Source organism: Spermophilus citellus (assembly GCF_964194105.1).
Source record: "Spermophilus citellus genome assembly, chromosome: 1".
Lineage (NCBI taxonomy): Eukaryota > Metazoa > Chordata > Mammalia > Rodentia > Sciuridae > Spermophilus > Spermophilus citellus.
This window is the reverse complement of record NC_138182.1, coordinates 235,371,447-235,387,969: the sequence shown is the minus strand read 5'-3', so window position 1 is coordinate 235,387,969 and position 16,523 is coordinate 235,371,447. Positions and strand designations below refer to the sequence as shown.

Genomic DNA, 16,523 nt, shown 5'->3' with positions numbered 1-16,523 from the left:
TTGAAATCCTAGAAGTGGATGCATTTTCCTTTTAATACTGCTTTTGCTGCATTCCATAGGATTTGGTATGTTGTATTTCCATTTTCATTTGTCTCAAAATATTTTTTTAATAATTTCCCTTTCGAATTTTTATTTGACCATTGGTTGATCAAGAGCATGTTGTTTAGTTTCTACTTCTGAACGTAGGTAATGTACCAAATTTAAACCATGATGACATGGAAAAATTGAACAGACTAGTAGTGAGTAAAGATGTTGAATCAAAAATAACATCTCCTAACAAAGAAAAGTCCAGGACCAGATGGCTTCACTGCTAAATTCTACAAAACATATAAAGAAGAATTAACACCAATTCTACTCAAGCTGTTCCAAAAACAGAAAAGGAAGCAACTCTGCCAGACTCATTTTATAAGGGTAGCATTATTCTGATACAGAACCAGACAAAAACATCATAACAAAAAGAAAACTATAGATGAAGATCACTAATGAAGGCAGATATAGAAAATCTCAACAAACTTCTAGAAAGCAAGACACAACAGCACATAAAAAGATTACACAGCATGATCAAGTGGAATTTATCTTAGGGATACAAAAATGGTTCAAAATACATAAACCAATAAATGTAATACAACATAAAAACAGACTGAAGGAAAGAACATATGATAATCTCAATAAACACAGAAAAAGCATTCAATAAAATTCAACCTCTCTTCATGACAAAAACCTTCAACATATTAGATATGGAAGAAACATACCTCAACATAATAAAGGTTATATGTGACAAACCCATCATCAGACCATACTAAATAGAAAACAATTGAAAATGTTTCTTCCAAGTTCTGTAATAAAACACTTTCACCTCTTCTATATAACATAGTACTAGAAGTGTGAGGCACATCAATTATATAAGGAAAGAAATTAAAGAACATTCAAATTGGAAAGAAGAAAGTTAAATTTTTCCTGTTTGCAAAAGATATAATTGTGTGGATATGTATAAAACCCAAAACTGATAAATTCAGTAAAATTGCAGGATATAAAATCAGCATACAGAAAATAGTAGCATTTTTGTACACATAACATTCTTGATAAAAAAAATTTTAAATGCAATAACATTCACAATGATTACAAAAATTAAAATGCCTAGGAATAAATTTAACAAAGAAAGTTAAAGATTTCCATGATGAAAATTATAAAATGCTAATAAAGAATTTGAAAAACATAACACATACACACACACTCACACACACACACACAGACATCCATGTTTATGGATTGGAAGAATTAATATTGTTAAAACACTGATGCTTTCTCTTTTAAAAATATATTTATCTTTTAGTTGTAGTTGGACACAATACCCTGATTTTATTTATTTCTTTTTATGTGGTGCTGAGGATGGAACCCAGGGCCTCACACGTGGTAGGTGAGTGCTCTACCGCTGAGCCACAACCCCCTGTGAAACTGGGCGCACCAAATAAGATTTTCCTTCTCCAAAATTGCGTTTGTCAGGTCTTTTGGTCACAGCAACAAAAAGTAAAACACTATGAAACAACTAAGAGAGGACATAGGGGAAATACTTCAGGACATTGGTATAGGTCATGATGTTTTAAAAATATCCTCCCAAATTCAGGTAACAAAAGCAAAATAGGACAAATGATGGTATATCAAACTAGGAAGCTTTTGCACAACAAAGGAAAGAATCAACAGAGAGAAGAGACAACCTCCATAATGAGAGAAAATATTTACAATTTATCCATATGATAAAGGATTAATATTCAGAATATATAAGGAACTCAACTCAAAAGCAAAATACTAATAATAATCATCTAATTTTTAAGTGGTCAAATGACTTGAATAGTTATTTCTCAAAAGAAGACATACAAACAAACAAGTATATGAAATAATGTTCAACATTACCGATCATAGGGGAAACCCAAGTCCAAACCATACTGAGATATCCGAGTTAGAAAGAAGCAAGAAGTAACAAGTGGTGATTATTGATGTGGAAAAAAGGAACTCTTATACAGTCTTAGTGGGACCATACATTATTACAATGATTACAGTAAAAGTAAGGATATTCCTCAAACAAGAAGAAATAGAACTACAATATAAGACAAAAACCCCACTATTGAATGGGAAAGAAATCATTATACCAGACAGATATAATACCTGCACACCTTTTATTGTAGTACTATTCATAATAGCCAATATACAGAATCAATCAAGATATACATCAATGGATAAATGGATTTTTAAAATGTTGTCTAGGGGCTGGGGCTCTAGCTCAGTGATAGAACACCTGCCTAGCATTCATTGTGAGGCCCTGGGTTCAATCCCCAGTGCCCTGCCCCCGTCCCCCCCCCACTCTCTCTCTCTCTCTCTCTCTCTCTCTCTCTCACACACACACACACACACACACACACAAAATGGTCTAGGTCTATAGGACTATAACCACAGTAGAATATTATCCAGCCATAAAAAGTGATAAAATTATGTCATTTGGGGTAACATAAAAAAACTAGAGGATATTGTGTTTAGTGAAATCAGCCAGGCACAGTAAGAAATGCTGCACATTCTCATTCATTTGTTAAAGAGAAAAACATTGATCACATTGAAGAACAGTGGTTACTAGAAGCTAGGAAAGATGGGAAGGAAGGGAAATGGAGGCTGGAAATAGATCCCAAATATAGCTAGATAGGAGAAATTAGTTCTAACATCCTGTAATCTACAACAATTTATTATATATATATTTCAAAATAGAGAAGAGTTTGAAGTTTCCCAGTACAGAGAAATGATATTGAGCAGATGGAAATGCTAATTACCTCATATACATATATCTTACTGTACCTCATAAATTTGTCAATTAAAATAAAAATAAATTAAAACTTTGCTTAAAAAGGCAAACAATTTGAACACAAAGTTTAAAAGGAAATATATAAATGGCTACTAAGTAAATGCAAACATGTTCAACATAATCATCCTAAAACAAAAATTAGATCTTTATTGAGACACTACTCAACCCCTTCCAGAGAAAGACTGAAAATACCAAATATTAATAAGGATATGGAGTAAACAGAGTCCCATAAGTTGTTGTTGAGAATATAATATGGTACAATCATTTTGAAAAAAAAAATCTGGCAGTTTCTTTTAAAAGTAAATTCACACCTATCCTATTTTTTAAAAAATATGTTTTTAGTTGTAGTCGGACACAATACCTTTATTTTATTTATTTGTTTTTATGTGGTGCTGAGGATTGAACCCAGTGCCTTGCACCTACTAGGCAAGCGCTCTACTGCTGAGCCACAACCCCAGCCCCACACCTACCCTATTGCCTGGCAATTTTGCTCCTAAGTATTTACCCAAGAGAAATGGAAACATGCTCACAAAAAAACCTGTACATACAAATATTCATAACAGCTTATTCAGAACAGCTAAAAATTAGAAACAACCCAGAATGGCAGAATGGAAAAACTACCACAGAACACTGCTTAGCAATAAAACAAAAAGGACTACTACATACAACAATGTGTATAGATCTCAACAGCATTGGGTTTAAAGAAGCCCTACACAAATGAGTAGATATGGGTGGTAGATATGGCATAATTTTGTTTATATTAAGTTCTGAAACAGGATAATTATGTTGAGGAAAAAAGTCAGAACAATTGTTGCCTCTTGGAGCCGGCAGAGGCAGTTATTGACAATAGTGAACCATGAGGAGTTAGGGACTGAATGCTTGTGTCCTCTCATGTTCATATTTTGAAATCCTAACCTCTAATGTGATGGTTGGTATTAGATGTTGGGGCCATGGGAAGGTAACTGGGTCATGAGGGCAGAACCCTTATGAATGGGATTAGTGCCCTCATAATAGGGAGTCCAAAGACCTCTCCCCCTTTTTTCTGCTGTGTGAGGATACAATGAGAAGATGGTAGTATGCTGGCACCTGATCTTGGTCTAATCTCCAGAACCGTGAGAAATAATTTTTGTTATTTAAAGCCCTCAGTCCATGATAATTGATAATGACCTGAACTGACCATGATCTGACAATGACCATAATAATTTGGAGATAATGGTAAAGTTCTATATCTCAGCAAAATATTACAGGTGTGTGCATTTGTCAAAATTCAGTTGAAGTATAGTTAAGATTCATGCACTTTATTGTACATCCCCTTACTTTTTTTTTGAGAGAGAGGGAGAGAGAGAGAGAGAGAGAGAGAGAGAGAGAGAGAGAGAGAGAGAGAGAGAGAGAATGAATCTTTTTTGTAGATGGACACAACACAATGCCTTTATTTTTATGTGGTGCTGAGAATCGAACCCGGGTCCCACCCATGCTAAGCGAGCGCTCTACCGCTAAGCCAAAATTCCAGCCCTACATCCCCTTACTTTAAAAGAAAAAAGTAAACAAATAATTGCTCTATGGTTAATGGTATACATGCTGAAGTATTTAAAACAAAGTATATTAATTACTTTGGTTGACTTTAAAATATATAAAAAATAGGATGGATTAATAAATGGATAAAGAAATCAACAGACATTTATAAAGTATAGTAAAATGTTAGTGATAGAACTTATGTGGTAGATATACAGTTGTTACCGTAAAATCAGATATTATTCTAAGCCAGATCATTTTTAAAGTAAGATATTAGAAAAACAAACAGTAAAAGTTTTTTTTAAAGTACGTTCAATTTTTCTAAAAGAAAATTTCAACAAAATCTAATTTGTATTTTGGGAGCAAAGAGAATCTTCTGCTTACTGAATAATTAGTACTTGAAACACGCCCAAATTAAGGAGCAAAATATCTCTTAATTCCTCAAAAAGAATAATCTCTTATGGAAAGATTGGCCTTTTACTAAAAAAGAACTAATTTCCTTTTTCTAAGTTGATTTGTATTGGTATACTTTGTTCTCTGGGTGGTGATTACAAACATCCAATGATTATTATGTGATTCACCTCTATTCCAAGGAAGTCTCAAGCAGAACAAGTATTATATGGTTTTGATGTGTACATATCTTTTCTAATTGTTATTTAGAATTAGGTTTTAAAAATAATTTCCAATACTTTGTAGCAATATAAATTTTATCATAGGGAAACTAAAACCTTGTAACAAGACAAGCACTTTCTGCCTCAATTTGTAGATTTAACTAGTACTTGCATGATTGTGTGGTGTGTTTGTATGTGTTAAACACTCTTTTATATTTGAAACTTCTCAAGCATGAATGCTCTGCCAGGTTATACATTACCTCCAGTATAGGGTTTCCAGTTATAATACTTTCCTCGGAAAGGCATATTGTCAAAGTCTGCACACTGTTTCTCTCGAAAATCTCGGGAACCCAAAGGGCATGGCTAAAATAAAATAAAATAATAAATGGTACCATTGTTGTAAAATACCAAAACCAAGGGACAACGTCTCTAAAATTAAAATTACCTCAATCCCATCATATTAGCTTACTACCTTATTCTGGCTTTAATTTTGGCATTTGATTTACTGTTTGATAATCAGTATTCAGATTCAAGTATCTAAATTGTAATCTTAGCTATAGAAGATATAACTGAAGTCATTTAAACAGTTAAGTGTTAAGGAGTTTCAATATAAATTTACCCTGGGACACATGTCATTGTCTATTTCGTAATCAATCCATCATGTATCTCCTTATAAACGTACACAAAAACTAGATGAAAAAACTAAAACCGAAAGTCCTTTTAGTTGAGGTAGCAGACCTATGCTCTGTGAAGTGCCCTGAACTTTAAAATATTTTAGCACATTAAAATATAATACTCTCAATGCCAAACCTAATGATTCTCTTTGTTAAATTACTCTTCTTGATTGCCTTTAATAAAAATGAAAAATAACTATCATAAACTATATAGTGTACCATGCTAGAAGGACATGTTTGCAGGATCTTTTATTTCATGGACTGCTAATCTTTAGATTTTTGGAATACTGAGATTACAGGAGTGCTTTTCTTTTCTAACTATTTTTAAGGAATAAAAATTGTCAGTGGCTTTGCCATGCAGCAAGTCTACTTTTAAAGAATATCAATTTTTAAAAATACAGGTAATTTGAAATATAGGTACAAGTTTTCATGTAATCTTTAAATACTTATAAAGCACCAACCACCCAAAAGTTCATCCAAGCCCAGTTTTCAATGTAGCTAGAAAATCAAGCCATAAGGGTAAAGCTACAGAATTATTTCAGGCAATATTCATAGCATAGAACAAATTCTACAGGTTATCTACAGGTGCTGTTTATTGGTGAAAGATCAATGTGTCATATGGTTAGTTAGGGACACACTGGTTGAAAAAGAAAATCTTGGGTATGTTTCAAAGCATACCAGGTATTGAGCCAGTTAGGAAACATAAAGGATTTGGGGAGAGTAGGGACCAGGTGTGGTGACACATGTCTGTAATCCCAATGGCTCTGGTTGCTGACAGGAGGATTGCAAGTTCAAGACCAGCCTTAACAACTTAACAAAGTCCTAAGCAACTTAGTGAGAACCTTTCTCAAAGTACCCCTGGTTCAATACCCAATACCAAAAAAAAAAAAAAAAGAAAAGAAAGAAAGAATAGTTGAAAAAAGGTATTCTAGATGAAAGGGGGGACTTCATAGAAGCCTAAGAATAAATGATATTTCATATATAAATACTAATGCATAATAAATCCCTGAATTAACAAATTAAGGCATCATAAGGGTCATGTGCTAAAAGCAAACAAAAAAATGCTGTTTTTCACTATCTGTTAGTGATTTCTTTGAAAAGAAATAAAGAGTCAAATGGAGGGTATTATTATTTAATTAAAGCACTTCTACAATACTTCATAGAATTTCTGTTCTATTCTTCCTCTGATAGTCACTCTCAGGGTCAGTATAATAAAAATATTAAAAATAACAATAGCTGCTAGTATTTGCTAAGCACTAATTTGTGGCACACTGATCAGAGATCTTTACATGCATTATCTATTTGATTCCTTTCAACACACTCTTATGAGGTAGTTATAATTAATTTCATAATGATTTCTTAGTAATAATTTCAGGGTGTGAGGACACCTCCTTCATCGGAATGGGAGCATACTCTGGACATTCTAAATACCACAATAATAGCAGAAGTTTCCACATTTAAACAAATGGTCATGTCTGTGTTCCAATACAAATATTTATAGAGATGACAGATCAGATTTGTCCTAGGTGGTACCATTTGCCAAACCCTGATTTAGAATGTTCCATAATAGATACATTTATCTTGTAGCATTTCACAGAAAAATCAAAAGCAATTATTAATTTTTGAGTCAATACAGAATCATACCTTTCAGGAAGTGGTATTAAAGGTGATATAATATAATTTGCATAAGATGCTTAGATAACCTCTACAATCATCCTTACATGGCCATACAATCTATATAAACATCTATATAAGGATAGATCAAAGACAAAGCTGCAATAATTAGCAGATTCTTCCCTACTTCCATTCCAAACCTACCTTCCTATAACCAAGTGGTTTTCCTTTGTTCTGGATTCACACTGAATAGCTCTAACTGCTTAACTGAAAGGTATCTAGGCCTTGATGGCATTCCTATGAACACATCATGATTTAGCATTAGTTTTCTTGAAATAAGGCACCAAGAAATGGCCTTAAGTATCCTTCTTTCATCTAGAAAGTATTTATAGATCATTTAATATATATCAGATATAATCTAGGCTCGGGGGTTACAGCAGAAAACTAAATATGCTCTGTCTCTGCTTTCATGGAGCTTACTCTAGTTGGAGATAAGAAAACAAACAAAAAGCAGGGTAAGGAGATTGATAGTGAGGTGGGAGGGAAGTTGTTTTATATAATAAGGTTAGAGAATTGTTTTCTAAGGCGGCATTTGAGTAGAGTTTTTAAAAAACGAGGAAATGACTTATGTACACATCTGTGAAAAGTGTTTCAGGAAACTCAATGCAAAGGCCCTGAGTTGAAGTGTGTTCAGGCTGTTTGCAGAAAAAGTAGAGAGAATAGAATGGCTTGAGAGAACTACAGTGGACTCAGGGACTTGATCCCATGTCATTTTGATCCTTGAATACATCCTCTAGAATTCTGTTCTAATGTCAATGTTCCCATCATGAATGCTCTGAATCTGTTTGATTAAAATAGGCTCAGTAGGAGTATTATATGCTGGTTCAAAAGAATAAGAGTAATCAAAGGAAAGAGTATTTTCTGAAAGAAAAATGAGGTAAATCCATTTTTGTTTAGTTTAGGAATAATGAAGCTTAAGGAGTAATGCTTTGTAATTACTTAACGATAATAATGCTGACACTGTCCAGAAAGCATAACATACAACAGCAGGCATAAGCAACAAAGGTTTTATTTAAAGCCTGACAGGTTTTCAGTCTCCTAGAGCAAATGCTAACCAAGCATTCTCTCCTAAAAAACCAACCCATAAATTCAAAGAGCAAAGCTGCAGGTGTCGGCAACTTTTGGTCTTCTTAATGCAAAGAAATTTAAAAAATTAATATTAACGTCTTTATGACCATTGTTTTTCAGAGATCTATGTAAATTAGCACATTCTATAAACAAATCATCTTGTGCTTTCAATTATTCTGATAGTTTAGGAACACCTCCTTTTCACTAAATTTAACATTGTATTTATTTATTTATTTATTTATTTACTTACTTACTTATTTATTTTTATTTGCAGTGCTTGGGATTGAACCTCAGACCTCTTGCATGCCAGGCAAGCGCTTTACCACTGAGCTACACTGCCAGCCCAATACATTTTATTTTAGATAAATATTTTTTTTAAAATAATAATAACTCATTGAGGCATAAAGTTGCTACATAAAGAAGTCTGAGTTTCTGCTGACAAACTTTCCAGTGATATTTCTATTGCTGGGGTTCTAATCAGAGTTTAATTCCAAAGAATAGGGTGACCTATACAAGTCCAAAATTCCTTTGTACCTTCTTTCTTTTATTTGTGAAATATGCCCCCAAATGCCCTGATCTTGAGGGAAAAATATATCTTAAGATGCCCCACAAATGTGGAAAATTTTGAAAATACTATATAATGTCTGAGTAAACAGTATGAAAAAGGATGAAAATGAAAATGCCTTCCCCTTTCCTTTTCCCTTTTTCTCTCCAGTTCCTAAAGGAAATGGGCAGGCTGGGAAGAAACAATGACTTCTACAGCCTCGGGGGAAAACTGTGAAATGTGTAAAATTTCAACTTCCTTTTCCCCACTTTCTGCTGCTTTTTCCTTTCTGTTTTCATATCAAATACACTTTTGCTTTAACTTATTACATTAGATCTGCCTCCAACACTCCCAACACTTAATTTTCTTCTTCCTTTCCAGAAAAGCAACACATTTGTATTTATAAAAGTACATTAGAACCCATAAGGCATAAATATCTATAATAACAGAAACATTCAATTGAGTACGATTAAGTGCTAGCAATAGCCAGAGCTATTTTACATATATAATTTTAACTTTTCTTCTAATTACCAAACAACCATGCAAGTTTGATATAGATCCTATTTATTTAGAAATTCACAGAAGTTTGGTAAGGTTAGGTGACTTACCAAGATTAAGTAGCAATAAGTGTCACAGGCAGAATTCGAACTTGAGTCAATTTAATTTCCAAGTACATGCTCTTTCACCACAATTCTATCTCCAAATATATACTATAATTTTCCTATCTACACAACCAAGGCACTAACACTCTGAATGATGTACGCAAATGGACTAAGGGGAAAAAAAACCTGAATAGCATGCCCCTCTAGCAAAGATGACTGAGAACACACCAAAGTACTATACAATTTAGACTTAAATTTTAGAACAGATTGCACATGATCTGGAAAATCCTTATACTCCAAACATTTTTTATAGGCTTGATGCATAAAGTAAAAGAGGCAAAATAGATATTTGAAGATAAAGGAATAATGTGACTTTCTACCCAAAGTGGAACTTAGTTATTTCATCAGAAATTCTATTCCAGCCTCATCAATCTTTGTTTCACCTGCCCCCTTGGTTTTGGAAAACAACAGCACCAGGAAATTCTTTTTAAGAATTTAGGAATGTAGGAGAGTTTACTTCATAGTTCCTAATACCCTTTAGGAAGCTTTGATATAAAATTTGGTCCTTAACCTTAATACAGCCATATTTTTATTCTTTACAAAGAATTAAATTAAGGTATTTACATAATTCACCTTTAAATTCTACTACTTAAAATAGTTATAATATATGTAACAATTTTTACCTTTTTAGGACATTCTGCATGGTAGTTTTAAGCTATTGGGATAAAAAAATAGTTCAGAAAAACAAAATGTCTGATTTTTGTCAATATTCTTATATGCCAGTATAAAAGGAGATTCCATTCAGATAGTAATCAAAAGCCTATTTTTGAGCAGTTCATGAACAAACATTTTTCAAAAGCTTCAACACCAAACCCAGATATTTACTTCTCATTATATCCCTACCAGAAAATCATCTTAGTTTTTACCTTTGCCCATGTATAAAACCTATCAGGGCCTAATTTATCTCTATGTCCAAAGAGAACTGTTTTCTGAATCCATGAACCCTTAGCATTATGGCTTCCATAAAATTCACCCCTCTAAGACCAAGAAGGCCAGGTCTTTTAGATTAACTCACAATATCAAAAACTCAGTTTTAGTTCTTGATTTACTGGTTAGACCAAACTTTACCCAGTTCTCCTAAATGTCTTTAATAAGTGCTCCTGGTTTCTCATTATCTCTGTAGCTTCAAGGTGAAAAGAACATTAGTTTGTTCCTGCTACAGATCTTTTCTTTACCTACAGTTTTGCCATGGAGATCATCATGTGCATATCAAAGAAAGGATTCTTGTCTAGCTGCTTTTGAAGACTTCCTAGTGTGACTCATGGTGAAGTAAGAAACAAATTGTCCAGTCCAATACATCCTGATGCAGATAATCAGTCTTAAAGTCTACCATATGGATAGCCTGGTTATATTGCTATTAAGGTGGCAGGGCAATTTTGTAGTTAAATACCCTTTTATGAAAATTTTTTATTTATATATGTGTGTGTATATATATTATATGTGTATATATACAAAATATATATTTATGTATATTTTATATATATAATATAAAATATATATACACACACACACATTTTAGTTCTGGTTGGACACAACATCTTTATTTTATTTATTTATTTATTTTTATGTGGCACTGAATATCAAACCCAGTGTCTCACATGTGCTAGGCGAGCACTCTACCATTGAGCCACAACCCCAGCCCATCCTTTTACGAAATTTTTAAGGATTGAAGATTTTATCTTTATAAATTGACGCCTCTATTCCTATGACTTATTTATTTATTTATTTATTTATTTCTGAAACAAGGATAATAGTTAATCAAACACTGCCCTTTCTACTGGAAAGCTCTTTTCTTCGACCACTCCTATACCCTTCAAATGTTTATAGTAAGAATTAGGGAGAAAATGTGAAATACTCTTTCTATGCTTACAACTTTTAAAGACTATTTGACCCACAATGGTTCTAGGTTTTAATTTTTCCTCTAACTTGGATTAAAAAGAGTATTCTTAGCTTTATATAGTTCAATTCAATTCACCAGTGCAGGGATCCACATAGGAGGAATATCAAAGCTTCAAATAGTGAACAGGTCTACTGTGGGTATATCTCTTTTTATCTTTCCACAAGACATTATAAAACTTGGAACTGATGTTTGCCTCTTTATTTGGGTCATTTCACTAGGAAGCTCAGGGTAAAGTTTGCAATCCACTTTTAATAAGTGGAAGGACTTTGAGGTAGATATCCAAGGTACTGATTCTATCCCTATTTTACATTGTTTTCCTTTTCCTCTGATTTTCTGATTTATTCTGTTTTTCAGTTGTGATTTTAATATAGTGCTATAAGCTAACAACTCTAATCAGAGATCTATAACTAATAATAATTATTATTGTAAGTAAAAATATATGAGAACTAAGTGGTAATCCACAGTACCAACTAGGAAAACACAGAAATGAGATCAAGATTTTAATATTATTTGGGAAATTGTCAGGTTATATGGAAGGGGTTGCATGGTTCTAAAAGGAATTCAAGTAGATTCTCTCAAATATACATGAACTGGCCTAATAGCTCCTAGATTTTCCATTGTAACTTGAACTGGGCAAAAGTTAAAAAAGGCACAGAACAAGCCTCAAGGATTCATGACACTATATACAGTATGCTGGTTCTCCTGCCACCCCACCACCTGACATCTCATTCTGGGCACTAATTTGAAAATTCCTCCAAGATTGTTTGAATTTATCCCCTGTATTATCCCTATTTAAGTCTCAAGAAAAAGTCTTGGATCACAAATAAAAAATGCGTACGAATTCTTTTCTAGTTCTTAACCGTCAAACTGATTTTAACTAGTTGGAAAGTTTTCCCTCAGATCTTACTTTACAGGTTCATTAAGTATGACATGCATAGTATTAGATTATGTAAAACGTGCACTAAGGAAGGAGGTTGGACTTAGAAAAGTGCACTCTTTTGAATCTTTTAAGTGAGAGCAGATCACAAATAACAGACACCTGGGCATTATGGAGAAAAAAGAACATTGAAGCCATTCTCTATAATGAGTATATATTGATACTTATTCTTTGCTAAGGAGAAAATACTCTTGCTTCCATTACTCAATCTCATCTCCAATCAACGCAATCTTCATTATTTATTCCCTGTTCTACGATATAGTCTATATATTAGAAAGTCTTAGAATAGATTTTTTAAATAAAGGAGTTTCTCCTCTAATATGACACATACATTCCAGAAAAATCTCTTTCCACAAAATTGCACACTAAAAATAACAGGCATATGGGAAAAATTGGGTTGTAGGCAGACAACTCAAACACAGATGCCCAACAAAAACAATAACAATTCTAAAAAAAAAAATACTTGCACAATTTTAAAAATATATGGCAAATTCCAAACAAATACTAGAGTAAATATAGTCCTTTATCTTAAAAAAAAAAAAGCTGAAATAGGCTCAAAGGAAGGGATAAACACACAATAAGGACTTCTATGACAGTATTTGGTTAAACTGAGCAAAAGGAATGTCAGACAAAGGTGAATGGTCATCATGTATAATACAATTTCCCTTACTTAGTGGCAAAAATAACACAATTAGTTATGGGCTAATCTGTGCTACAGAAACAAGGTTGTAACAGAACAGATTACACCAAAACTTTACAAGTATTATGTTTTTCTAGATTTAGATTGAAAGAATAGGAATTTTAAAGATCCCACCAAGCCAACTCATTAGTGAGAAGAAGGGAGAGAACTTCTCTCCACATAGGAAGGGAAGATGGTTACAATCATAGCTATGGTACATAATTATGTGCTCTGCAAATTTTATCAGCAGCTACTTCTACTACTTCTGTGGAAATTGAAAGAGCTCTGAGGCAGACCCTATGGCTTACACAATGTCTACTTCATGATTTCTTGCTAATACAACTTTGACATTTTTGGCTCAGGAAAGGTGACCTTAAGCCCATTTTAGAGGTAAATCAGTATTAGTCTAAACCAATTATAGTAATTCTACTCCTTTTGCTAATGACTGTTTTGAGAGTTTAAGGGCATGTGGTCCCCTGGCAAAAAAGAAAGAAAGAAAGAAAGAAAGAAAACCACGAAGGAAATCTGCTGAGGGAACAGGGAGGAGATCTTCCAACAGTTTTCTCATACCTAAGAAACACAGGAGCATTTCATCACTTCTCTTCCTCTGAATATTGTCAGGGCAAAAGTACTTCAGGTGCTCTAATGTTCCACTTGCCTTTTTGTGTTTCCTTCCCATTGCAAAGGATAAAATATATGGATGCTCACATCCCTTTTATAAAATGGCATAGTACCTGCATAGATTATATGCATCCTCTGTATACTTAAATCATCTCTAGATTACTTATAATGCAGAGTACAATGTAAATAGTTGTTCTATTGTCTAGAGAAGAATGACAAGAAAAAATTTTGTACGTTCTCAGTATAGACTCAATTTTTTTTGGGGGGGGGCAGTACTGGGGCATTCTGTCACTAAGTTACACCTCCAGCTCTTTTTTAAATTTTTTGAGACATGATCTTGTTAAGTTGCTTAAAACCTTATTTTGTTGTTGAGACTGGCCTTGAATTTGCAAGCCTCCTGACTCAGTCTCCTGAGTCAGGGATTATAGGTGTGTGCTACCACTCCTGGCCAGAAGCTATTTTAAAAGAATATTTTCAATACAAAGTAAGTTGGATTTGCCAGCATGGAACCTGTGAATATAGGGGGCTGACAAAAAAATATATATATATTTTAATATTTATCTTTTAGTTTTAGGTGGACACAATATTTTATTTTTATGTGGTGCTGAAGATCGAACTCAGTGCCTCACATGTCTAGACAAACACTCTACCACTGAGCCACAACACCAGCCCAAAGGCTGACTGTATTTTAAAAATGAATTAGAGCTGGACACAGTGGTGCATGCCTATAAACCCAGCAACTCTGTAGGTTGAGGCAGGAGGATTGCCAGTTCAAAGCCAGCCTAAGCAACAGTGAAGCACTAAGCAACTCAGAGAGACCCAGTCTCTAAATAAAATATAAAAAAGGCTGGAGATGTGGCTCAATGGTCAAGTGCCCCTGAGTTTAATCCCCAGTATATAAAAAAAATAGATTGATTTGTTCTGAGAATTTTCTATGTAAAATTTACAACTCTCTTTATAATTATAATGTTTATTTTTCTATTGCTCCGCTAAACTGTCTAGTTCTATACTGTCCAATATGGTCACCACTAGCCACATGTGGGTTTCCAAATTTTAATTAATTGAATTTAAAAATTCTGTTCTTCAATTACATTAGGGCTGGTGACTGCCAGGCTGAACAATGCACATAGAATACTTCCATCATGGAAGAAAGTTCATTGGTCAGCACTGGGTTAGATTAGTTGTTCTGGAAAATTTAAATTGTCATATATTACATTATATTAAAGCAGGCCCTAGCTTTACACAAATTATACTCAGATAACTTTATTAACTTAGACAGTATGGTAACTGAACTGCTTCAAGTTCTAAATTAGTAGAGTTGAGATTAATGAGGAAAACATCATTAATTACTTATGTATTCATTATTCAGTTACCTTAACTGTATCTCCTTATAATTTGTTCAAAGCTGAAACAGAAGACAAATGTAGTAATGCCAACCTACCAGTAATAACTTCCACAATTTGAGCAACTACTACAACTCATGGGTAATAAAAAATAAGCCCAAAATGTCTGACTTTTTTTTTCTTTTTCTGTTACCCATCATACATTATTCATGTTACACAACACCTATATTATTAGGGCCTAAATGTGTCCACACTCCTACAATTATATTTTAATGAAAACAATTGGGAGTTGAGAGTTGTGTCTGAGTTTCTCCCTCCTACCTAACAGTCTGATATACTGTATGTGTCCACATCTTCTATCCATGTATAAAATCTCCATTCCTCTGAGATTTATGCCATTCATCCAAACCTCTATCTAGCTTAATGAAAGAGGGTCACTCTTCCTCACTTATTAAGGACTTTTATATCTAGTTCACAGTCTCACTGTATATATACTCTACGTTCTAACATCATTCTGAATGACTGCAACACCTACACGGAAGACCCTCTGAACTCAATAGCTTTAAAGTTCTTTGGGCTCCTTCACCTCCACTCAAGGGTAAGTAGGTACTTCCATGGCCACCTTCTCTTTTTGTCGTCATTGAGAATATTCTCACTTGTCATATCTTCTCTGATCTCCTCAGCTTCTATTTCCCTTCACCCTGTTTTATTTTATTATATACTGTTTCTTTAATTTTTGTGACGTTTTGAAGGCACAGGTCCTTAATTTTCTCTGTTAGCCCTCTTTAGATTTCTCTATCATTCCTAGTTCAAGCCTATGGCTTGACACTTCTATCATTCTCATCAATATCCCTAAATTCTTCTTGATTTGCTTATTATTGTAATATTGTATTCTTGTCTTTCTCCTACCCATCCTCACCTAAAACATGAATCTAAGGATCTTTCAGTAGTTTATTAATATCTCCAAATTAATATTTCCTTCTGTCTAGAATATTCTCATCGCTACCTTCTCCTTCTCTGATCAGCTTCCATATGCCTTTCAGATTTCTAGCTTTTTATGAGAAAAAGAGAAAATTCCTAAAATTCTAATTAGCCTAAGTGCAAATTATATGTTCTTTTATGGTGCCTCATGTACTCTACCATATCACTTATTATACTGTTATTTTCTAAAATTAAATAATTTCTCAGGTCATTATAAGATCCTTGAGGGTACAAATTATCTTTCTCACCCTAGAAAGTCTAACATAAACTAGGCATTTAATTATTGAATAATTTTTCACTTGAGAAAATGAACAAATAATGCTGATAATTTGAAAAGATCATTATAATTGAACCTACATGTAATTACTCTGAGATCCAAATTTAACAGAATGAGGTATGATAAACTAGAGCATGTTAGAAGGCAGAGGAAAACACAGCCAGATAAGTAGGGTTGGAAGTCCCAGGGTTA

At 33.5% G+C, this 16,523-nt stretch overlaps 1 protein-coding gene across 1 annotated transcript in view; it reads right to left on the bottom strand.

Moving 5' to 3' along the window:
- The window catches only part of ADAMTS6 (ADAM metallopeptidase with thrombospondin type 1 motif 6), a 286,548-nt gene that overhangs the window by 88,322 nt on the left and 181,703 nt on the right, over window positions 1–16,523 (bottom strand). Inside the window, exon 16 of the mRNA XM_081281992.1 lies at window positions 5,232–5,334. Within this exon, the coding sequence (XP_081138118.1) occupies window positions 5,232–5,334 (103 nt within the window). The remainder of the gene's footprint in view (window positions 1–5,231; window positions 5,335–16,523) is intronic.